The sequence below is a fragment of the Myotis davidii genome, unplaced genomic scaffold (genome assembly GCF_000327345.1).
Source record: "Myotis davidii unplaced genomic scaffold, ASM32734v1 scaffold663, whole genome shotgun sequence".
Lineage (NCBI taxonomy): Eukaryota > Metazoa > Chordata > Mammalia > Chiroptera > Vespertilionidae > Myotis > Myotis davidii.
This window is the reverse complement of record NW_006295816.1, coordinates 4677460-4702588: the sequence shown is the minus strand read 5'-3', so window position 1 is coordinate 4702588 and position 25129 is coordinate 4677460. Positions and strand designations below refer to the sequence as shown.

General features: G+C 45.8%; 1 protein-coding gene across 1 annotated transcript in view; it reads left to right on the top strand.

Annotated features, from left to right (window-relative positions):
• The window catches only part of LOC102762839 (contactin-6), a 52019-nt gene that overhangs the window by 18609 nt on the left and 8281 nt on the right, over window positions 1–25129 (top strand). The window contains exons 4-12 of the mRNA XM_006770489.2: window positions 3059–3186; window positions 15874–16049; window positions 16399–16516; window positions 17354–17512; window positions 17611–17760; window positions 18779–18849; window positions 20883–21120; window positions 21377–21492; window positions 23450–23636. Of these exons, the coding sequence (XP_006770552.1) occupies window positions 3059–3186; window positions 15874–16049; window positions 16399–16516; window positions 17354–17512; window positions 17611–17760; window positions 18779–18849; window positions 20883–21120; window positions 21377–21492; window positions 23450–23636 (1343 nt within the window). The remainder of the gene's footprint in view (window positions 1–3058; window positions 3187–15873; window positions 16050–16398; window positions 16517–17353; window positions 17513–17610; window positions 17761–18778; window positions 18850–20882; window positions 21121–21376; window positions 21493–23449; window positions 23637–25129) is intronic.

Below are 25129 nucleotides of genomic sequence, written 5' to 3'. Positions count from 1 at the left end.
GGAATGTAAACAGCTCACAGCATTCAATCCCCATTGCTCAGTGACAGATAATATGAACATTTATGGGTTAAAGAAAGGACAGAACAAAACTTCTTTATTCTTATATACATTTTTGCATGCTGATCATATGAAAACAAGATGGCTTCTTAGAAATACAGTGGGGCCTTGACTTACGAGTTTAATTCGTTCCGAGACCGAGCTCATTAAGGAGCTCATTAACTCAAATTACTCCATCAACTCAATGCAAAAAATCGGCCGAGAGACAGCTGGTATCTCAAAAAACTCATTAGTCGGGACACTTCTAAGTCAAGGCCCCACTGTAAAGATAATCTTTATAAACTGAAGTTCGACTCATAATGAATTGATCCATGCTTCTCAAATTTTATTGTGCATGCCAGTCACTGGTTATCTTGATAAAATGCAAAGTCTGATTCATATTCTGAGATTCAAACACATAAGACTCTAGGATCTAATGGCAATTCATCAGAAACTAATTCTATATGTTAACTCATAGTTAACATATTAGTTTACTGCGAGTAAAGTGAGGTGATTCTAGAAAGAGCATGCATGCCAGAGATAATCAGAGATGACCTTCCATCCCCTCTCTAACACAAATTCACTATTTAGTCGTAGATGGATTTTAAATGTTTTGTCAGTCTGCCTCCTCAGTACTTCAGATATCACTAGGCACTTGAAAAATAGTGATTAAGAGTCCAAAAGAAATAAATAGTTTCAATGATGACAATTTTAATTCAATTTAACAAACAGTATTGAAATGCTAGGAGCCTGCAAAGGGTGATTATGAAACTACTGTTAACATGACTTGTTCCTTTCTGAAAGTTAAGGGGGAAAAATTAAATGATAAACATTGGCATTACTAGTTGGGAAATTTGTCTGATGGCTTTTAGGTATATTTTTTATTCATTTAAAAATGTTTTATTAGCCAAAATTTAATGTTTTTATGTTGCTCAAAATTCTTAGTTATTCTTTTTTTTAAAAAATATTTTATTGATTTTTTACAGAGAGGAAGGGAGAGAGATAGAGAGTTAGAAACATCGATGAGAGAGAGACATCGATCAGCTGCCTCCTGCACATCTCCTACTGGGGATGTGCCCGCAACCCAGGTACACGCCCTTGACCGGAATCGAACCTGGGACCCCTCAGTCCGCAGTCCGACGCTCTATCCACTGAGCCAAACCGGTTTCGGCCTTAGTTATTCTTAAATTTTGGTGGTAGATCATGCACCCACATGCTTCTCACTTTGACCTCTTCTAATTAAATCAGAGAAACTGTATTTGGCCAGATGTGTGCTGCATAGTATAATAGCTTTGTTACTGTGTCAATAATTGTAGGATTCAATTGTTGATGCAAATTGGGACCAAGAAACTAGATATTTCAGAAATTAAATAAGATATCTAATGTCTGCTGTTGGGGAGTATTCCAAGATAATGACTTAAGAACAATCTGACTGTGTACCATGAACTATTCTAAACCCAGATGTGGTCCCTTCCTCTAACCTGAGGACAGAAAGCAGAACCTGTCACTAGCAATAAACCCAACAGCAGCAGCTGGTTTTATAAAAGCTGTAGTTGGCTGGTATTTGCTGTGTTTCAAATCTGGTAATTAATTATATTAGTTACATTGCATGTAATACACATACTAGAAACAAATATGTTTGCAATGCAACAGGTACTGTTTTGTTATTGTTAATGGATGTGGCATGCATACCAACCCTCTTGCCTCTCTTGCCTTCAGAACTATTGGCATTAAAATTTGTTTACATAGTCCTGGTAGGGTGGTGCAGTTGGATGGAGCATAATTCCGTACACCTAAAGGTTGCAGGTTTGATCCTGGGCCTGGGAGCGTACAGGAGGCAACCGATCCATGTTTCTCTTTTTTTCTCCCTTCCTCTCTCTCTAAAATCAATCGAAAGAAAGAAAGAAAGAAAGAAAGAAAAAAATAGAGAGAGAGAGAGAGAGAGAGAGAGAGAGAGAGAGAGAGAGAAGAAGAAGAAGGAAGGAAGGAAGAAGGGAAGGAAGAAGGAGAAGAGAGGAGAGGAGAGGAGAGGAGAGGAGAGGAGAGGAAAGAAACTAATTTCAGTTTCCCCTATTACAACAATCTGATGTTTGCTTTTGAGTATTTCTGAGTTTCATCCAGATATAATAACAATCATTTTATGAATGATTGGGACTTATTAAACAGCTACCCTTCCATTGTGACTGTATGATTATATGCATTTTAGGAACATTTCATTAGGTCTGATTTATAAAGCCTTCATCTTTCCACTCCACTAGGCCACATAACCAGTGGAGGTGGGGTGGTGTCTTTGGACACAGAACCCTGTGGGTGGCCCTAAGGCACTAGCGCTGGCAAACTTTGTCACGGTTGAGGTGGAGCACACTGTTGTTTGGTGGCTGGAAGTGATAAATTAGAGCAGGTTTACAAAGCCAGCAAACTGGCTTCCGTTTCACTAATACCACGTTCACTTTTCACCAGAAAGTTGCCTTTTCAAAATGCACAGTGAATAGTTACTTTTGCTATTCTTCAAACAAATGGGCATTGCAGCGTCAAGCGCTCTTCTGATTTTTAAAAAATCTTTATTGTTGAAAGTATTACCTATGTCCCCTTTTTCCACCATTGACCTCTACCAGCCTGCCCCGCCCCCCAGCCCAGGCCTTTACCCGCTGTTGTCTGTGTCCATGGGTTATGCATATATGCACACAAGTTCTTTGGTTGGTCTTTACCTCTCCCGACACCCGGCCCACCCTCCCCCGCCTCCCCTCTGAGGTTCCACAGCCTGTTTGATGCTTTTATGTGCCTGGAAGGCAACAACGACCTCCCAGGTTAGGGCACAAGAATCATCACCTGTGTCAGGTCAAAAGCAATGGCCTTTATTCCAGTGCGTGGAGGCCAGCAGGCCTGCGGGGAGGACGCGGTACCGGGAGGCCAGTGTCACCGGCACCTGGCGGGTTAGGAACGTGTTGGATGGATGGATGTGATCGGTGAGGACACCCATTGCCGAGAGCCCGCTCCCATCAACCACATCTTTTCTCTCTAGAGTGTTTGTCTTGGAGGACGGCAGCCTGAAGATCCAGAATGCCAGCAGGTCGGACGCCGGGCCCTACACCTGCGTGGCCACCAACCCCTTCGGGGTGGCAAGGAGTACGGGCGGCCTCGTGGTGAAAGGTATGTGGTCCCCGTCTGCAGGCAGACTGGAGAGGCATGTGCACATGCGGCCTCGGTCGTGTCTAACCCACATCCCATTGTGTATGGGAGACGTTTGATTTCACGATTTATTGAGATGTGTCCCAGGTTCCCTAATAACGTGCCCTCTGCCAGTGGCAGGCCACGGTTGAAGGGAGCCCGCTGGCAGTGGAAATGCTCTCAGTGGGTAATGAGAGTTAAATCCTGCACCTAAATATCTGAATTTCCACAGATGCCTCAGTGCAAGAGCTGGGCGGGGCGGAGATATTTTGATCTAGTCAATGGATACTATTTCTGTTGGTTAAATGTCCTTCAGAAACTCATTTCATATGAAAGTTTTACCTACATGTGAGGCTGCTTGGCGCATCACCAGTGCAGGTATTTCTCTAACCCCGGGTACTTAATTGGTGAAACGCAGGCTCTCTCGCATACACTTTAAGGAGCAGGATTTTCAAAGGGGAGACAATTAAAATATCAGTGTCGGTGCAGGTCGCTGTTGTGTCCCGTCACGGTAAACAGACACTCACACAGTCCGTTCTTCAGCTTCCACCCTGGCGTCACTCCACACGCACCCTGTTCATCGCACAGGGACACAATTAGGGAAGAAGTGTCTACTCCCCGACTTTGCCATTTCACTGTGTTGAGCCTCAGCTCATAAAAGCAGCATGTTTACTGGGACCATGTCGCTGTCATGGTTCCACCGCCTCCCGGATGATAAAAATGACGGTCTTGATAAAGCAGTTTGAGCAGCTAATTAAGCCTAAATGATTAAACTCAGCCATTGGTGCTTTATCATCATTTTTTATTAAGAATAAATGTCTTCCACAGAAAGGAATTAGCTGCTACATTCCAGCTATCCTTTAAGCTGCCTACAGAATCACTGGCAGGGGTGCCCACATTGCCTCACACACTGTGCCTTTGTCTGAGACACTCGGGAAGTGCTTCTGGTGTCCACCAGGGGGCGCGATTTGAGGCCGTCACTTCATTGCTACTGTATTGTCTTACGGTTTCTAAGACAGAAGTGGACAGTGTTTCAAGGAGTGTCTGTAGCTACTTTAAGAAAGGTGGTTTCTCCGGCCAATGTCTGGTAGTGTCCCTGGGCTGAGAAGTGTAAGTGCTCTCCGTTAGAAAACATAACATGTTCATTAAGGAGAAAACAAGATGTATTGCCTCATTCAAATTAAGAAGGGACCCAGCTGGCGTGGCTCAGTGGTTGAGTGTACACCTATGAACCAGGAGGTCAGGGTTAAATTTCTGGTCACGGCACATGCTCTGGTTATGGGCTCTATTCCCAGTGAGGGGTGTACAGGAGGCAGCCCATCAATGATTCTCTCTCATCATTGATGTTTCTTTCCCTCTCCCTCTCCCTTCCTCTCTGAATATATATGTAACAAATTTACAAGAGCTCAGGGATGGGTTCATTTCCAGCAGCAGGTTGGAACCTGGTCACTGCAGCTCACCTTCCCCGGATGAGAAATCCATGGGGAGTCGCACAGGAAGGGTGAAGGATGGGGGATGGCAGTCGTAGAAATGTCATTTCTCTGAGTTTCTGCGAAATACGTGGGCGGGGGGCGGGGGGGGGAGCTGGATCAATGGTTTTGCTGCTAAAATGCAATGCTGGGGATCTGTTCACTCCAGAGAATAAGAAAAAAAGTTCCTGGGTGGACTGAGCCGATGAAGTTCCTCTTCCTCAGATGTTTCCCGGGCCTTCGGCATCATGCTGCTGGCAGGGAGTCATTAACAGGAGGAAGAGAAAGGAGAACACTCACTCCTGGAGGAACTCCGGGAGGCGGGACTGCTTGGTTCTGAGGCAGGAACTGGGTATTTCAGATGAGCCACGTGTCCAGGCTTCTGCTGAGGAGGTTCCCAGCTCTTAGGATGAAGACAGTGGTCTTCACTGGGGCTGCTCCACAAATGACACCAAAGTCCCAGGGACGCCCCTTTCTCTACGAGTGAGAAAATAGCTAAATAGGGTTGCTCAGTGGGGAAAAAACAACTGACTCATGTTTTGCTTATTTCTGGTGTTTCTCCCTGGGGCTGTGGAAACAAATGATCCAAACAAACGATCCAAGTCGTCATTCCCGGTCGCCTTAATCTTCTCCACTCTTTCTTCTTCGGGCAATTTTTTCTTCTTCTAACAAACTAACAATTCCATTATTTATTAGGTCAGCGATTTTCCGTCTATCTTCTCCTTCCTCTAGTAGAGAAGCATGAGGAAGGCAGGGATGGTCCCGGGGACTGTATGTGTCCCATAAATATTGATTGATGGAGTGCAAGAGTCCCATCTTCCACCCCTTCCTTCACATAATTTCCACCTGGATTTCCTTGCTCTGGAATCTGAAAGATTTCAATGTTTCAGAGTTTAAGCTTCTTAGAATACTTTGCAATACGGGGCATCAAGCCCTGGCCGGTGGCTCAGCTGGTTGGAGTATCATCCCATAATCCAAAAGATCATGGGGTTCAATTCCCAGTTAGGGCACCTACATAGGTTGCAGGTTCAGTTCCCACCCAGTCAGGGTGTGTATAGGAGGTGACTGATAGATGTTTTTTTCTCTCTCTTCTTCTCTCAAATCAGTACCAGTGAACATACCTTTGGGTGAGAATAGGAAAAAAAGGAAGGAAAGTCTCCTATTGTCAAACCCTCTTAATGAGACTCCTACCTGTAATTCCCTTTCATGTTAGAATGTTGAAGGTATCACTGCCAAAGAATGATTGCTTTACAACCTACAAATGTGAAGTGTTAATCTGAGAAAGAATTTTAATAGTATGCATTGGTGCAACCATTTTCTTGACTATTAAGAGTGTAGTCAACTGGTTGTTTGTTAAACTGGTTTAGTGTGTGTGCATGTGTGTTCTCATCTAGAATGTCCATCTGATTGTCATTACACAGTCAACTGTAATTATGTTTCTCAAACCCAAATCATCACATAGTGACCTACAGGGTGGTAAGGAGCAAATGAGAAATTTCAGTAAAGCTGACAAAACAATCATCTCTCTTTAAATTTCTTTATCAGCCTCAGTCATGCAAGACATGTTGTTGTTAGATAGCTTGTAAGAAGATAATAGTTACAAGAGGGAGGAGATACTTTCCAGCTTAGTTTTTAGCTGATAAGGCTTATCTGTGTTTAGAGGGTTTGGAAGTTGTCTGAGCTGCATATCTGGGATTTCTGTTTCCCTGATGCAGGGAGGAGGCCATTTCCACCCAGACATCCCAGCGTCCTTAGCACCAGCCTTTCCGGGGCGTGGAAGGCAGGGACATGGAATGCGGGGGGCATGCAACAGGAGGGCGTGGAAGGCAGGGCGTGGAACACAGTGACATCGAACACAGGGACGTCTCCCACGGCACACACAGAGAGTGAGAGGAGAGAGAGCTTAGTGTTCTTGAGCTGGCAGACTTGGATTAGAATTACAGGGCGACGTATACTGCGAGTATATGAAGATCAAACCAGAGGGGGAATTATTCGATCTGGCGTTTGGAAAATTATTAAAAGCGGAGGAACAGCAGGCTGTGAAACGGCCTTGTTTGCAGGCAGCATTTGTTTTCCTTCCCCCACCGGAGAAGTTGGGGATGTTCAATTATAGGCCTCATTGCCTCAGCATTATTTTCAACAGAGACGTCGGAACTTGGAAAAGCATATCTAATGTGCGAATTAAGTTTATTGCTGTTCGTTTAGTTGTTTATTCTTCGTGCTAGAGTCCTTCTGATGCCAGCTAGGCCGGATGTCCACATTCGGCGGCAGCAGGAGCCTGCACGTTAACGTGGGTCTCCGTTACGCAGAGAAACTCCAAGGTGGGTGGCGAGTGAGGCTTAAGGGCCGGAGTGTGAGGGCCAGCTCCAAGGAGAAGTGGCTTCGAGTCCATCACCAGGACAATTTCATGGAAATGACAAGAATTCACCAACTTATGGATGGAAACAGTTTCGAGAAGTCTCCCAGCGCTGAGGGAGGTCATTAGCCCTGAAAAGGCTGAGTTCTCCACCCAATTCCCTGCCCAGCCCACTCTCAGGGGTTTCTTCTCCGCAGATTTCATACACAGTCTGGCAGTGCCCACTCGACATGAAATACTAGCTCTTAACTTCCTAGTTTTATTAAAAATAGATGGGTGACTGCTAGACTTAGTGGGGCAACCACATGGTAAGGCATAAAAACACCAAATCAGCCGAAACCGGTTTGGCTCATTGGATAGCGCGGCGGCTTGCGGACTGGAGGGTCCCAGGTTCGATTCCGGTCAAGGGCATGTACCTGGGTTGCGGGCACATCCCCAGTAGGAGATGTGCAGGAGGCAGCTGATCGATGTTTCTCTCTCATCGATGTTTCTAACTCTATCTCTCTCCCTTCCTCTCTGTAAAAAATCAATAAAATATATTTTTTTAAAAATCTCAGTTTAAAAAACAAACAAAAAACAAAAAAAACACCAAATCAATGTGAGGCACACCTGAAACAGATACAACCAATTAAGACTGTAGACCAACTATACTTATATTAAAAAAACCAAAACAAAACAAAAACACACAACTTAAAAATAAGCAATTTAAAAGAACAAAACACACATGTAGCCAGCTGCCCATTTAGTCCCCGCAGTGAAGGTGTCAGAAGGACACATGCCCCTGTGTGCAGTGCCCTCTGGAGCCCAAACCCCTCCCTGCGGAGCACTGGGTGGGGTTGGAAGGTGGGGCTTTTCCTGACTCCATTCTCATGCGGGAAGACACACTCAGGCTCCTGTGTTAGTGCAATTCTGTTTCTATTTTTTTAAAAAAATATTTTTATTGATATCAATGATGAGAGAAAAATCATTGGTCAGCTGCCTCCTGCACGCCTCCCACTGGAGATCGAGCTGAAACCCAGACATGTGCCCTGACGGGGAATCAAACCAGTGACCTCCTGGTTCATAGGTAGATGCTCAACCACCACTCCATGCGGGCCGGGCGAGATGACGTTTCTGCAGGGCAAAGTGGCCCTTCGTTCTCCGGGGCTGTTTAGGAGGAATGTGTGTCATTCCTAGGAAAAGACCCTCAGACAAGAATCTGGTTTCCAGTCTGGGTCCTGAGAACTCAGGTGGCCGGTTCTTTCAGGCCCAGAGGACGGGGGCTGGGGGAGGGAACCAACACCCCATGAATGAAACTTGCCTGGGTCTCCTCTCCTGGCATTTATCTCATTTGTCTCCCCACACCCCAACGCAAATTCAGAGGACAGCGTCCTTTGCCTACTCTGTCCTGCACCGGGGACAAAAGAGTTTCCTTCTCCCATCTGCTGCAGAACCAGAAACTCCTTCAGCCCGAGGTGTTGTGACAGCCTGTCTGAGCGAACGCTTTCTCTTTATCAGAAATCTAAGTGGGATGCCGCAAAGAGTCGTCACTTATTGTGTGTGAACAGCTTAGAAATGAGGAGGTGGTGTGTCGGCTTCATTAGCAGATCCGCAGCGCGGGCCCATCTTCCTCAGACGCCAGGCCCTGTTTTGATCGTTGGTTAACACGGGAGATCTGCGTCGACATGTCACATGATGACTCGCAGGGAATGGTGTCATGTTCCCTCGCAGGATCTCGAGACATGTTTTCTCACTCATTTGCCTCACATTTTAGACTACTGCCTTCTCTCGCCAGGTTCTTCGTTTGCTTCTTTTGCTCTGGAGTTCTCGGTCTTATTTATTTATTTTTATTGATTTCAGAGAGGAAGGAAGAGGGAGAGATAGAAACATCAATGAGGAGAGAGAACCATTGATTGGCTGCCTCCTGCTCAGCCCTCACAACCCGGGCATGTGCCCCTGACCCAAACCGAACCAGGGACCCTTCAATCTGCAGGCCAACCGGCGCTCCATCCACTGAGCCAAACTGCTAGGGCAGTTTTGGTCTTTTAATGTGTGTTCTAAATTACTGAAACTCTGAAGTGGAAAGGGAATGGGAAAACTGGGGAATCCTGAGCATGATGACCTTGTAATTGAACTGAATTCTACTTGGCCTTGAGATGGAGTGGGCACCAGGTGCTGCGGGTGGGTTTAACCTGCGAAAAGCTGAGAAGATAATCTTGTACGTGGCTGAGGGATACAGCACATCCTGGCCTCCTGTGAGTATCTGTGCAAAGAGGAAAAGTATATTAAATAAAGATTAGCGACCTCTCTGGGGCTCGCTTGCTAGAAGGACTGAGTCTGTGTCTCCACCAATTTGCTTGTCTGTTTGCCTGCTCCGTGCAGTTGATTTCAGTCTTCGCTCCGATGTCCTGTGTTTGCTTTCCCCAGTTAGTCATTTCCCTGTTTGGTTTGTTGGCTCAGTTTCCTATGGACTTAACATGAACTCTCTCCTCAAATCAATCTGTGTCCTCTCCGTATCAACTGCCCTCCTGGGGCGGGGGGCCCGTGGCCCGCACACCAGGCTTCTCTTTCTTGATGTAAACACTCTGTTTGGTTGAATGCATCTTCCCATGGATTTCTGAGAAAGAATTTGAGAGAGATGCACGTTTTTTGAGTCTTCAAGTTAGCACATGTCTGTATGCCATGCTTACCGGTGATGCTGGTTTAGTGGAGACAGAACTCCAGGCTGGGATCATCAGTCTTCAGGCGTTTGCAGCTGTCACTCAGCTCGGAAGTGGGCTGTCCGGACTCCTGGCCCGTAGTGTGCACCTTTGCTGGGTCCCTCTGCCTGCAGTCTGTTCTCCTGCTCCAGTGGTGGCTGAGGGGCCCCGGGCAAGTCTCCTTGGTGCTCTGTCGCCTGGGGTCGCATCTTTCTGAGTCCTGGACTCTCTTCCTGGATAACTTAATCATTGACTCCATTTCTGTTTCTGATATACATACTATTTAGAAGTGAGATTTCCTAAATTGCACTCTAGATTATGTTGTTTGTGTGTAGCTATGTATCTGTGTGTGTAATTTATTGTATTTCATATATTTAGATACATATACAGTATATACATCAATATCGGTTATAGATCGATGACACAGAGAGAGAGGTGTTTCTCTTTCCTTTGTACATTTTATAGCTCTCTGCTCTGCCTTCTGGGTGATTTTCTTAACTGTATCTTCCAGACATTCTATTTAATTTTGCTTTTGCTATTTTTTTTTAAAGTTCAGTGTTATTTTTCCACTGTCTCTTCATATAATTTCTTGCTCTTCTGTTTCTCTCTCAGAAAATATTGCTGATAGTTTTTCTTTTGTACTTTATTTTTCTTGCAGTCTCTGTTGTCCCACACTGCTTTCTTCAGAAACATCGATGAGAGAGAAACATCGATCAGCCGCCTCCCACACATCTCCCACTGGGGATGTGCCCGCAACCCAGGCACATGCCCCTGACCGGAACCGAACCTGGGACCCCTCAGTCCGCAGGCTGATGCTCTATCCACTGAGCCAAACCGGTTTCGGCTTTGGTTTTGTTTTAATCCCTATTTTTATGAAGGGATGCACAAAGATAATTTGTGAACCTTAGTTGTTTGCTCACGTGAGTAGGTGGGGCGCTAACATCTCATGAAAAGTCTGACTGAATGTGGGTTTTATTTACCTGATGTTGGGACCAGGATAATTCCTGGAGAAAATCTTAAGGACACCGTCTTTAGGCCTTTATTCTTAGGCTTATCAGACGCACGGCCCCAGTTTCCTTCTGGAGAACGAAGGACCAGCAGCCAGCACCCTCAGGGCTGAGGGAGGTTCCAGACATGAATCTCTGCCTCTAACCCACGTAACCCTCACATCTTCCCGCAGCTGCTTCAATGATTCGTGCCAGCTGTCCCTAACCCCCCACTAATACGTGGCCTAGATTTTCCCAGCCCCACACACAATCTGTCCTTAGACATTAATGAGGGGGAAACTTCTGTCCCGACAGTTGAAGCAGCTTTATCACAACAACCTCACACCACTGATCATCCACAAATGCTGCTAACATGTTTCTAGAATCAATAAAAATTAAAGAAAGAATGAAGGAACCGTGAGCATAACCAAGGTGTTGGCAGCATGTGGGACCTCCCTCAGGAGAAGAGAAAAGCGCAGGTGGGGGAGCCCAAGCTCCCAGGGGTTTGCTCATCCACAATTCGGCTGGTTTCTAAGTTGTATGAATCAGAAATACAGCAACCAAATAGAAACAGAAAACACCTAAGCAGACGTGTTGGTTGTCACACAGTGCGAGAAAGACAAAAATCGGGGCTCAGAACAAGCCAGCAGAATGAGGCCTGCTGACTACTCAATGGTGAACTGAGACACCTGAAGGGCTGCATCCTGGCAATAAAAATAGAACAAAACCAGCTGGGACCCACCACCATGACTGCCTATCAGACTCCACTGAAATCAGTGCCTGACTGGATTCAGCTCTTTTTTCAGCTGCCCCTTCAAAAAAGTCAATCTACTTGGAAAACGTAACAAAAGAAAGATGTTTACATTCCGACCCATGGGGCCTGGCGTTGAATAAAATGTTACCAGGAGTAGCTGGGGCAGGAATAAATGGTGGAACCAGAGACAAATCCAACAGCAGCAACAGCTTATAGAAATACAGATGTTATCAGACAAGGGGTTCAAAACAATTTGATGAATATGGTAAAAAAAATAGATGAGATGATGAAGAATTTAAGAAGAGAGATGCACCCTGGCTGGTTCCTTTCAGTGGTTAGAGCGTTGGTCCATGCTTCCAAGGTTCTCAGGTTCAATTCCTGGTCAAGGGCATGTACCTGGGTTGTAGGTTCTATGCTCAGCCTCCACCTGGGTGAGTGTGAAAGGAAACCAATCAATCACTCTCTCTCATATCAATGCTTCTCTCTCTCTTTCCCCTTCCTCCCTCCCTTCCACTCTCTGAAAATTAGTGGAAAAAATCCTCAGGTGAGGATTGTGGGAAAAAGAAGAGGAGGAGGAGGAAAATAAAGAGGAGGAGTAGAAGAGAAATGCCATCTATTACAAATCAATTTGAAGTTCCAGAACTGAAAAATAAAAAAGGTGAAATTAAGAAAATAGAGTGACTTAATGCAAGGTTAGACACAGCAACAAGAGGATCACTAAACAGGAGGATTGTGAATAGATAATATCCAGACCACAACATGGAGCAAGAATAGACCCTACGGGGCGAGTGGGACGTGGTGATTGGATCTGATACAGGTGAAATGGCAGTTCCTCCAGGTGTGGAGATGTGGGAGAGAAAGCGAGGCATCAGCAATACTGGAAGCAATATTTGCCATAATTAAAAAAATAAACTGAAAATGACAGCAAGCATCCTACTCAGGAAATTGTATAAGCCCCACTGAGGATACATACATAAAGGGAAGTTTAGATAAGCACATAGTAATGAAACCAAAGGAAAGACAATTCATCCTGATACAAACGTGCATTATTTTCAAAAGGACAACAATAAGCCTGAAAGTGGAAGTAGCAGCAGCAATAAGGAGTCCAGGAGACAGTGGAATGGCCTTTTCAAAGAGCTGAAAAACAGTACCAGTGAGAATTCTATTCCCAGCAGAAGTATCCTCCCATAGGAAGACAAAATAAAAATGCTTTCATACACACACACATCAACCCTAAGAAAATATGTCACTTTCAAATATACACCAAAATGCTAATGCTGTTCATAGGTTTAGAAGGAATATTATCCCAGAGTGAAATATATAAATGAAAGAAGAAATTGAGAGTGATATGAAGGGTTAATATTTTATAGGTAGGACAATTTGAGATCTGAAGAATTAGGAAGGGGACCAAATTTTAAAAGTATTTATTTCTGATTTTCACAAGTTAACTCATGAGAGAAAAGATTGGGGAATGTTGTCACCTGTCTGATGTGCTATTTATACACTCGTTGCCTTTCTATTGGTATCTTAGCAACATTTCCTACAATGTCAGAGACAAATGAAGGCGGAACCACAGGTCTGAGCCGAGGGAGAAAGTTACGGTGATTTTTCTTCTGCATTTCTCCATCTTTTAAGGGGAGTTGATAACTTCAGAGACACCTGAGCCATCATTATTTTGAACAGTGACACTGAAAGATTGTCACTCACAAATGGAGGTTTCAACTGAGCTGAAGGTACAAAAGAACAAACAAAAATAGTATGTCTTGCATGGCCAGGAAAGACCAATTGCACATTGGATTGGCATCCCCTGGCTTCTGAAAATATCGTTGGGGATCCTGATGTGTGTTAAAGTGTGTTTGGCCATTAGTATAGGCACAAGCTCTACCTATGTTTAAAGAAATAAGGCTAAACAATTCTGACAGAAGTTTTGGAATAATTAGTTTGCATGTCTCCTGGGGTGCTCTGGACATATCAGACTCTATTAACGGTGAGGATCTGAGTAAACAGTAAAGCTGTTCATGGAAGGTGGCATCTATTTTACGAAACCTCTTATTCTTCTTAAGAATAGGACTGTTAGATCAAGTAGCTTTTATATGATTGTCATCTCACAGAAATAGATGGAAAATAGTAACTATTAAAATTCTATCACTTTATGAACCCTTCATGAGTATTGTCATTTGTATTTTGGATAATCTTCTAAAAGTGATCAGTCCTCATCACTGTATTTATTTATTTATTAATTTTAGAGAGGATGGGAGAGGGAGAGTTAGAAACATCGATCAGAGAGAATCATCCATTGGCTGCCTCCTGCACGCCCCCTACTGGGGATCGAGCCCACAAATTGGGCATGAGTCCTGACGGGGAATGGTTCCTGGTTGGATGCTCAACCACTGGGCCATCCTCATCACTTTAAAAGCTGAATGGGAAAGGTGTCCCTCTATTCTGAATAATACATATTACTCCATCCCCCCTCCAATCATTTTTTTCTGTCTTTCTTTTGTTGCTACTGAAAATTAACAAACACAGAAAAGTCAAGGAAATAGTATAAGGAATTTCTAGATACCCATCAGAAAGGTGGGCAGCCACCAATTTAGGTCCAAGTTTGTAGCATCAAAGATTGTGTTTCCGCTGCTGAGAACCACTCCCACTCCTGTTCTCTGGGGGCTTGGCCTGGGCAGCGTATGGTGCCCTGCGAATTCTGGCTGGAGTGGGCGTGGCCGTGGAGCGAACCCTTGTAGACAGAAATGATCTGTCACTAGGAGTCCCTAAATCAGAGAAATAGCAGGACCGGGAGCCTGGCTGGGACACGGAAGACTCTTCTTTTGATACTTTGGTCAGTGGAACAGGTATTGACATTGGGGCCAGTATTTCTAGAGGGAAGATTGGTAATGACCGGTGTATGATTCTAATGTTGCAAATCCGGATAACAAGGGACGTTTTCCATTGCATCTTCAGTGAAAATGGAACATTATCATCACAATGGTGTGAGAAGTACAATCTGTTCTGTTCACACTCAAAAGTGTAGACGTCTGACTATACATCACTCTGAAATACTGTTGTTAGGATCTCAGTGACATGGTTCGAGTCATTGTACATGGGAGCACCATAGACCACTGGGAGCTGGAGCCACTGTGTGACTGTAATGTTGCGGCTGGAATTTCAGGGAAAAAATGGTGTGGTGCCTCCTTCGGGTACGGAATGCTATCTTTAGAAGTCCACAGTGTTTGTTTTTTCTATAAGCTATCTATACTAATAAAAGGGTAATATGCTAATTAGACCAGGAGACTTCCAGAGACCTTCCGGACGTCCTTCCCAACAAAGCTGGGGGCTTGACCCATCTGCAAACTGGCCCAAAACGGCCCTCAGCCCCTTGCCAGGCTGGCCATGCCCCTCAGTGGGGACCCCCGCCCTGACAGGGGTGTGGCCAGCCTGCAAACTGCCCCAGGCCATTTGCCCAGGTTGGCCCCGCCCCCAAGGGGAACCCCACCCTGATCTGGGACCCCCTTTAGGGAAGACCGGCCAGCCCCCACCCATGCACTAGGCCTCTATCTATACTAATAAAAGGGTAATATGCTAATTAGACCAGGAGACCTTCCGGGAGAACTTCTGGACATCCTTCTGGACAAAGCCACGGTGGCAGGGCCGAGGCAGAGGCAGTTAGGGGTGATCAGGCCAGGAAGGGAGGCCAGCTGGGGGTGATCAGGCCAGTGGGGGGGGCAGTTGGGGTTAAGAAGGCTGGCAGGCAGAGTGGTTAGGGGTGATCAGGAAGGCAGGCAGTTGAGCAGTTAGGAGCCAGCGGTCCTGGATTGCAAGAGGGATGTCCAACTGCAGTTTAAGCCCAATCCTTGAACCAGCAGTCAGACATCCTCTGACGGGTCTCAGATTGGAGAGGGTGCAGGCTGGGCTGAGGGACACCCCGCCCTCCCCTGCACGAATTTTGTGCACCAGGCCACTAGTTTTCATATAAACTATGAATAAAACTGTCTTTAGCCAGGCCAGTGTTGCTCACTGGTTGAGCATTGACCTATGAACCAGGAGGTCATCGTTCCATTCCTGGTTAGGGCACACACCCAAGTTGTGACTTCATCCCCAGTGTGGAGCATGCAGGAGGTGGTCAATCAATGATTCTTTCTCATCACTGATGTTTCTCTCTCCCTCTCCCTTCCTCTCTGAAATCACTAAAAATATATTTTGAAAAACAAACAAAAAACTGTGTATTTAATTTTATTACACGATTACTAAGTAAGCTAAACTGGTTAATGTGAGACATTAAAAAGGGGGTGGAATTTTTCATCTTGAAAAGAGCAGAACTCCGAGTTGTATGTATAAGATTTCAGACAACTGCAAAGCCACTCAGAGGATGTGTCTCATAGCCACATGCCAGTACCTGATGAGCTTTTATGAGAGCAAAGTTCTTTCTTCACAGAACGGACCATTATCACGGAGCCACCTTCCCCAATGGACGTCACCGTGGGCGAGAGCATCGTCCTGACCTGCCAGGTGTCCCATGACCCCTCCATGGAGGTCGCATTTGTTTGGTCTTTCAATGGACACATCATAGACTTAAAAAAGGATGCGGCTCATTTTGAAAGGATTGGAGGAGTAAGTTGCTGACAATTCTAAGTGCTTAATAAGTTGACTCAAGCCTTTTCCCTGATTTAACGTCTTTTGTTGTGACTCCCCTAGTATTATTTGCGCGGTAATCACTGTCTCTCCATAAAGCTGCATCTGTGTGTGTTTTACTTTGTTTTATGTCTTTCATGAACTTGCTTGCATTCTAGAGACAATTATGACAAAGGACACAGTCACAGGGATCATATGGGAAACGAGTGATACTAGTGTATCTCCCAGTTTCACTGCGGCCCCATATTGGATGTTGATGCAGCTGTGAAATCTTGGGACCGGCTGGGCCTATTTATGTTTTTACCCCTTTTTCCCTTTCTGCCTGCAGGGATCTGTGGGAGACTTGATGATAAGGAATATCCAGTTAAGTCACTCAGGGAGATATCTCTGTGCAGTGACAACAGCCCTAGAGAACTTGTCGGCTGTGGCTGAAATCATTGTCAGAGGTGCGTGACATACATGAGCACACTGTCTAGTCAGTGAGGAATGTTCATCTGTAAATGGCCAAGTCCTTAATTGACCACATCATGATAAAGAAGTGAGATAAATAGGCAACATTTTAAAAAATATATTTTTATTAACTTCAGAAAGGAAGGGAGAGTTTAGAGAAACATCAATGATGAGAGAATCATTGATCAGGTGCTTCCTGCACACCCCCTACTGGGGATTGAGCCCACAACTTGGGCACGTGCCTGACAGGGAATCGAACCATGACCTCCAGGTTCCTAGGTCAATGCTCAACCACTGAGCCATACCAACTGGGTGGAAGTATACATTTTTCTAATTTTCTAAATCCCAAGACCCCAGGGTCTGGGTGGTATAACAATGGATGTTGCATTGAGTAGGTTTTACCTGTTCCTAAGGAACGGTCAGACTTGCCCGCACCGTCAGCCCCTTGGTCTCGGCAGGTCCTCTATCTATATTACACTGTCTCGTAGAGCGGGGTCCAAGCCTGAGTTCCCAACTTCTCCCCGAGAGCTGCATTCACTTGAGGGAGCTTTTGAGAGGAGCGGCCCAAGAGGCTCTCACCGTTTGAGATCAGCTTCTTATCAGATGATATTCCCCTACCCCATGGCTGGCATTTCCTAATCTTCAAAGGGAGCATTTCAAGCTAATCTCTCACTGTGTAAGCTGAATTAATAGGGCTTTATCTAATGTGCTAAAATATATTAGGTTCCATCTTTTATTTTGTAAGTATAACAGAAAAAAAGAAACGATTCCTTATCCCAGATCGACTCATTCCATCATTTCCAATAAGGTGACCATAAAACCTGTGCTTGAAGGCCCCCCAGGTCCCCCCGAGGAGGTGAGGGTGGAACACATTTCCAGCACCACGTCCCAGCTCAGCTGGCGGCCTGGCTCGGACAATAACAGCCCCATCCAGATATTCACCATCCAGGCACGGACGCCGTTTTCTGTGGGGTGGCAGGCTGTCTCCACAGGTAAGTGCCTCGCGTGTTTTGGATAATCTGGCAAAACCAATGGTGTGTTGTTTGATGGATCGATGGACCGTTTTTACCCAGTGTCCCCTTTGTTTTAGTTCCAGAGATTCTCAACGGTCAGACATACAATGCGACCGTGGTGGGCCTGATTCCCTGGGTGGAGTACGAGTTTCGTGTCCTTGCTGGGAACAGCATAGGGATTGGAGAGCCAAGCAAAGCATCCGAATTGCTGAGAACTAAAGCGTCCGGTAAGAAATCAATGGCTTCTCAAACCCTGGGAGACCCTGGAGGGCACAGTTCTCACAGAAAACACAGCACAGCATCCCTGCCCCCACCAGAGGCAGAGAACCAGCCTCACGCCCCCATGGTCATGGGCACAAAGCACGTGCATTTTCTCCCAAGGGCGCGTGCGCCCAGTAGGAGATGGTGATGTTGTGGCAGACAGGTCAGAGGAGAGTTTTTCTGAAGCTGCCCTCTCGTTTCCGAGACTTTCAGAACCAACAGAGAATCTGCAGAATCGTAGCTGCAGATGGGTTTCTGCCTGTCTCATGAGAAGCTTGTCCAGCCAAGTTACGCATCTTCACAGAGTTCGGGTGCTTCTGTCATCATTTCAGGAAAAAGGATTTTTAAAACATGTCTGCATGTAAAAGTCAAACTCCATTTTGATTACATACCAGAATACTCACACACTCACCACTGTTATCAGTGGCATTTTGGGGGCGAGAAGTTCGAGGCAGCCTCGGTCTGTTCTGTACCCAGCGACTTGTGATTCAAATACAGGGTCATAAAATAGGAATTCATTTAATTATCTAGCATTTAAGAATTTATTTTTAAGTGTTCAAACATCCTGATGTCAACCAAACAGAAAAACGACTTTCGTGTGTTTATGAAGAAGAAAGGGGGCTAATTAATATCTGGCTGGGAAACGTGTTCCCGGCACAGCTGCATAATCAGGCAGTAAATCACCGTGTCACTCTCTCCATCCGAATGGAACATCGTCTTGCCAATTAGCGGATGATGCATAATAATGTCAGATACATGATGTTATTCGCCTGTTAATTAATCCTGGAGCTGGGGTGCTCATGTCTCCGACACCAGGCTGTCCCCTCCAAAGCTTGTCTGAGTAAACATCATTTGTGTTCATTAAGGATGCTGGGCTCCCTCCCAGCTGCCACGGGAGCACCTGGGAGGTGAGACCCTTGCGCCAACCCTCTGGAGGTAGACACACATCCCTAACCATGGCCATGTTTCTCTCCTTGCTTTCAGTCCCCATTGTGGCTCCAACCAACATCCAGGGAGGAGGAGGAAGCCGGTCTGAACTGGTCGTTACCTGGGAGGTAATTTTTTGTCCAGCTGAGTTATTTGGAAGGAAAACGATGTAGCTGGCCAGGAAGAACAGGGAAAAACAAGCTGGGCCCATAAAAACCCTGGGCAGGAAAGACTCCTGATGTAGCGAGGGGCTAGAGACACCTCATTCCTACTACGGGGAGAGGGTGTGACTTAGCGAGCACAGTTTTCTTCCAAATGCAAGGAAAGCACCCTCGGTGCACGTGGAAGGGCCGGCGGTGTGCTCATCAGCATCTGATGCTGGATGTGGCTTCACCGTCTGTCAGTTAGACTCAGACAGCAGCGGTTTTCTCTCCTTGCTTTCAACCCTCCAGCCTGTCCCTCCCACACACAGATGGAAGCTTAGCAGGCGGAGTAGCTTATATGTCATTCTTCTTAAGTATGAATGTATAGGCCCCTTTTGCACTGATTAAAATGCACTCTGGCTTTTTAAAAAATAGATATTTATTGATATCGAGGGAGAGGGAGAGGGAGATAGAAGCATCAATGATGAGAGAGACTCATTGATCTGCCTCCTACACGCTCCACAATGGGGATCGAGTCTGCAACCCTGGCATGTTGCCCTGACCAGGAATTGAACCATTGAACCGTGACTTCCTGGTTCATAGGTCGATGCTCAACCACTGAACCATGCCAGCCCAGCAGTGTCCTTTCTCTTTAAATGCAAAATTCCACAAACCAAGGCCGGATCTGCTTGCTCCCTGTTTTCATAAATGAATTCCCACCACCGTACCCATTCTTGTAGTGTTACATATGACTGCTTTCACGCTGCTGGGAGAGACCATATGGCCCCTGATGCTTAAAATATTTACTACTTGGCCCTTTACAGGAAAAGTTTGTGGTGAAAATTAAAGACATTTCCTGTGTGTGTTTTTCTTGGGATATCGGATATGCAGAATATTGCAGGAGCTCCATTCATGGATTCACGAACACAGTTCCCCACTTATATTCATCCTAGCATCACCAAGCCCAACCCTGCTGGTGCCAGGCCTCTAAGGAATGTGTGCATTTAGGAGGAGACACATGTATTAGTCTGAGCGTCAGAAGGCAGGCATGGAGTGACTCTTTCAGTTCCATGAACACCAACTTAGTTTAAACAGCGGGGGTACAAATATCCTGATGTTGTGAATTGTCAAAAGGTCTGGGTGCTCGGGCAAGGATGGAACCTCATGTCAGGTCTGAGCTGTGGGTTGAAAAAGAACTTGGGGAGAGAGAGACCTTGTCAGGTCTAACTCACTGCTGCTGTGAGGGAAGTCATACACCCTGGTTTTTCAAATTCACTCTGAATTCAGCGAGAATCCTCCATTGTGTTCCTGATGACAGCTTGGCTGGTACCCCAGATTGCTGCTCGTGAACAAACATCGAGGTACAATCCCCTGAAATAAACACCCTCCTGTCTCCTCCAGAGACAAATAATGTGGGGTTTGTGTTTTTTGCTTTGCTTCCAATAACCTAGACATATTATCTAATTTGGGGGATGTGGTAACTACTAATTCCTTTTTTAACAATACCTTTATTCATGTCTTACCATAATTTATACTTCCTAATACATCCAGGTTTGAGCTGCCAGTGGGGAAGATCTCATATAAAGCATGACTATAAGCCTAGCTGGCGTGGCTCAGTGGTTGAGCGTTGACCTATGAACCGGGAGGTCACAGTTCGATTCCCGGTCAGGGCACAGCCTGGGTTGCAGGCTCAATCCCCAGTGTGGGGGCGTGCAGGAGGCAGCCGATCAATGATTCTCTCTCATCATTGATGTTTTTCTCTCTCTCCCTCTCCCTTCCTTTCTGAAGTCAATAAAAAGAAATACAGGCACGTAGCCAGCAGTGTGGCTCCATTGGTTGAGCCTTGTCCCAGTAGCATGAGCATCTTTCATTGGAACCACTTTCCCAACTGGCATTCCAAATGGAAGTAGTCTGATTTTTCACTGCTTCATGAACCAGGGTGAATATCTGTTTGGTAAACACGCTAAGAGCTCCATAAACTAACTGCAAACACTCAGTGGTGGTCACTTCTGCCCAAGCCCATCCCGGAGGAACTGCAGAGTGGCGGGGAGTTTGGCTACCTGGTCATGCTGCGGCCCGTGGGCTCGGCCATCTGGACCAAGGAGAGAGTCCCGTCCGTGGAGGCATCCAGATTCGTGTACAGAAACGAAAGCATCACCCCGCTGTCTCCCTTCGAGGTCAAAGTGGGTGTGTACAACAGCGAGGGGGAAGGGGCCGCGCTGAGCACCGTGTCCATCGTCTACTCCGGGGAGGACGGTAAGTGGTGCCAGCACTGGGTGGTCCTCTGAGGCTCCAGGGATATTTATTTTTAATATGTTTTTATTGATTTTTAGAGAGGGAGGGAGGGAGAGAGAAACATCCATGATGTTGAACCGGGAATTGAACCATGACCTCCTGGTTCACAGGTCGATGCTCAACCAGTGAGCCACGCAGGCCAGGCCCTGGGTGTATTTTGCATCCTTGTTCCAATGAACCCCTCGACTAATGATGCTGTGTCTTCCTCCGACGGCAGAGCCTCAGCTGGCCCCTCGGGGAACCTCTGCCCAGAGTTTCTCTGCTTCTGAGATGGAGGTTTCATGGACGGCCATCGCCTGGAACAGAATCACAGGCCGCGTGCTGGGCTACGAGGTGAGCACTGAGGTCCCCTCTCCTCTCACACTCCAGGCTCCCAGGCCAGTCTGCTGCTCCGTAACAGCAGTGGGTGTCCAAAGCATTAGCGGGTGGTGGTGTCCGGGGCCATGATCTCTCCATCAGGCACATCAGCCAAGAGTGGCACTTAAAAGGTGATCCGAGGTGACCTCATTTGATTATTCCCACTGCAGTCCTGTGGGTTTCCAGGGAGAGGGAACCTCTAAACCCCCTCCCCATCTTAAATCTTAGAAGAATTTCAAGGGGACACGTGCTCTGAGCCGAGAGCCAATACACGGTTTGAGAAGAAGGTCATCTTGCCCAGCAGGCATAGCTCAGTGGTTGAGCGTCTTACCTATAAACCAGGAGGTCATGGTTCGATTCCCTATTAGGGCACATGCCTGAATTACGGGCTCAATCCCCAGTGTGGGGCATGCAGGAGGCAGCCGATCCATGATTCCCATCATGGATCTATCTCTTTCTCCCTCTCCCTTCCTCTCTGAAATCAATAAAAATATGAAGAAAGAAAGGTCATCTTGGTGAAGATAGTGAAGTGAGAAGAAAACTCGTAGATTCTCCTCATTTATAGACATCGTTTATGTAGAGTGAGGCAAATCACTTCTTTTGTGTAAACCTTCATTTCTACAGAGAAATAAGACTTATTCCTGGGTGACACACTTTATTTTGGAGTTAGAATAAAAGTGTAATTCTAAACCTCTTTCACCATGCCTCCCAGTCTTCTGTTTTTTCTTTTCACACGAAGCCTCTGGTCCAAACATAAAGGCGTACTCCCAGGGCAGGTGTCTCGCCCCTCCAGGCCTGGAGTGCCTCACCTCCACCTCAGAGCCCAGCTCCGTTCCCCTCCCTGGGCTCAGTCTAGTCTCCCTTCTCTGGGATCCTCTCATCGTGCCTCACATGGTCTTTCTTCTCATCCTCAGAGCACTGATTCCTGTACCACTTCCTGAAAACAGTCCTTGGCTCTCTTTTCACACACGCAGGGTGTTCCCCCCAAATGTCTACGCACTTTGAATAATCGTAGAGGCAGTGTGTGTACTTCAACTGCATTTTCACACTTCCAGTGCCTTTTGAGGATGAATTTCCTTGTTCAAAGCTTAGTCTGGCTGAAAAGGAAGAAACATCAATTGAGCTACCAGCTGTTCAAGTGTGCACATGTGTTTTGGGGGACAGCCTCTATATTCTAACCTCTTAACTAGATGGTAAGGGGCCTGAAGGCAGGTCCCACACCTGATTCTCTGTTGTTTTTTTCAATGTGCCTGAAGCTGTGCTAACGCATAGGAAAGGCTCAGTATAAGCTGAATTATTAATTAACCTGTTATTCAAAGAACTCCAGAGGAAATGTGAACAGCAAAGCATCATACCAGAAGTCTCTGATCCATGGTATGAATCCTGTTTGGGTCTGACTTATATATCCTTTATTCAAGCTGATAATTCTTATTTATTTTTTTTTAAAGAGTATAGAAGTTTTTTAAAAATACATATTTTTATTGATTTTAGAGAGGGGGGAGAGAGAAAGAAAGATAGAAACATCAATGATGAGAGAGAATCATTGATTGGCTGCTTCCTGCCTGCCCCCTACTGGGGATCAAGACTGCAACCTGGGCATGTGCCCTGACTGGGAATTGAACTGTGACCTTCTTGTTCATTGGTTGATGCTCAACCACTGAACCTAATGGCCAGTCCAAGTTGACCATCTTTAAATATCTCATGAAATATTTTATTTTGGCACTCTAAAAACACAAACAAAATAAAAACCCCACAAGTTCTCTATTTTCCATTGTGAATTTGTATTTTTTATTTGTTCCCTATAAAGAGTAGATTGTATTTTGCTGTTATTGTATAACCCCATTTAATGAGAGTTATCCTGCCATTTATGCTCTGGTCTGCTGCCTGCTGGTTGCAGGGAAATCATGACCCCTCCCTCTGTTTCCATGACCAGGTCTTATACTGGACAGATGACTCCAGGGAACCCATGATTGGTAAGGTCAGAGTCCATGGAAACATCACAACCAAGACCATCATGGGGCTGAAGGCCAACACCATCTACTTTGCCTCCGTCAGAGCTTACAACACGGGTGGGACAGGGCCCTCAAGCCCCCCAGTCAATGTCACGACCAAGAAGTCCCGTAAGTATCCCTCACCCTCCAGGCAGCAGCCGCCGCCATGAACAAAACCATGTGCCTTCATTTAGCCTTCCCTCCTCTCCTCCCCCTCATCCTTCACTGATTGCTTTGTTTGGTTGATTGGTGATTGGTTTGTCTGTTAAATCTGGATAATTGTTGAAACTTTCTGGTAACAATCAAAATAAACCACTTTGATATTTTTGGAATTCCAAAGAGGAACTATTCTAAGTATATAGATCAGGGGTGGGGAACCTTTTTTCTACCAAGGGCCATTTGCATATTTATAACATTATTTGTGGGCTATACAAAATTGTCAACTTAAAACTTAGTCTGCTACATTTGGTCAAACATTTCATTAACTTACCCCTAATGCCTTGGCAGGGCCAGACCACATGATTTCACGGGCCTTATATGGCCTGCAGGCTAGAAGTTCCCCATCTCTGATGTAGATGAAATGCAGCTGGTGCAGTGCTGAAGGACATGGACTGCGACGTCCCTTCCCAGCCTGAGCCTAATACCGGACCTCCCATCCCGGGAATGTTAAGTGTTTATATAATCTTTCAGTTTCAACACCCTACCGTGCACAGTGTGGACAGAGCAGAACTGTCCCCTCTTAGGGTTTTGTGCAGGAGTGAGAGGGAGAAGAAATAGGACGTGTCCAGGACATACTTTCATTAGTGCCTCCTGTCATCTGTTCTTCAGCTGAGTCCTAGAGTGCTCCAGTGGACCCTGCCCTGTCAGACCATCTAGGTCTTTCCTTCTAGGACATCTTATTCCTAGTTGACCTGGAAGCCCCTGAGATCCCAAAGTTAACTCCTCTGCTTCTTTATGTTTCCCTTAATCATCAGCCACTATCTGCCACAGAGGCAGGACCCACTACATATGAGTCTGGATTTGCACAAATATTTCATAACATGAGGCACAGCAACAGCTAGGGAAAGGTCTGATCAGATATGACTTTGGGAGAACTGCAATATGTAATTTGCAATTCTCTTTTCATGACTGCATAATGTCTTATACTCCTTATCATTGATGAACATAAATTATTAGTTAACAGGATTTTTATGACACATTCTTTAGTCTCTGAGTTCTGATGAAAAAGAGTTACAAATTTCCTGAACTTAGAGTAACATAGTCATGGGCTCTGGGAGTCAGAGTCACGTGGCCATGAGCTCTGGGAAGCAGAATAATGTAGCCATGGGCTCTAGGACTCAGGATTATGGACATGTTTGGGGACCCTTATTCTTCCCATGAAAGTTACAAAATATTGAGCACCTCTGTGTCCCAGACCCTGTGTCAATTTTCTACATCATCTCATTAAATTATTAAAATCAAACAAGGTGTTTGGTATTTCAGCTCCTACATCTGAGAAAACATGTGCTTGGGAAGGTGGTGTTGCAGCATCTGACCTGCTATGAACATAGGTTCTCTGAAAGTCTCGATCCCACGGACAAGGTGCTGGTTTGCAATCTTCACCTCTAACTATGAATAGTCTC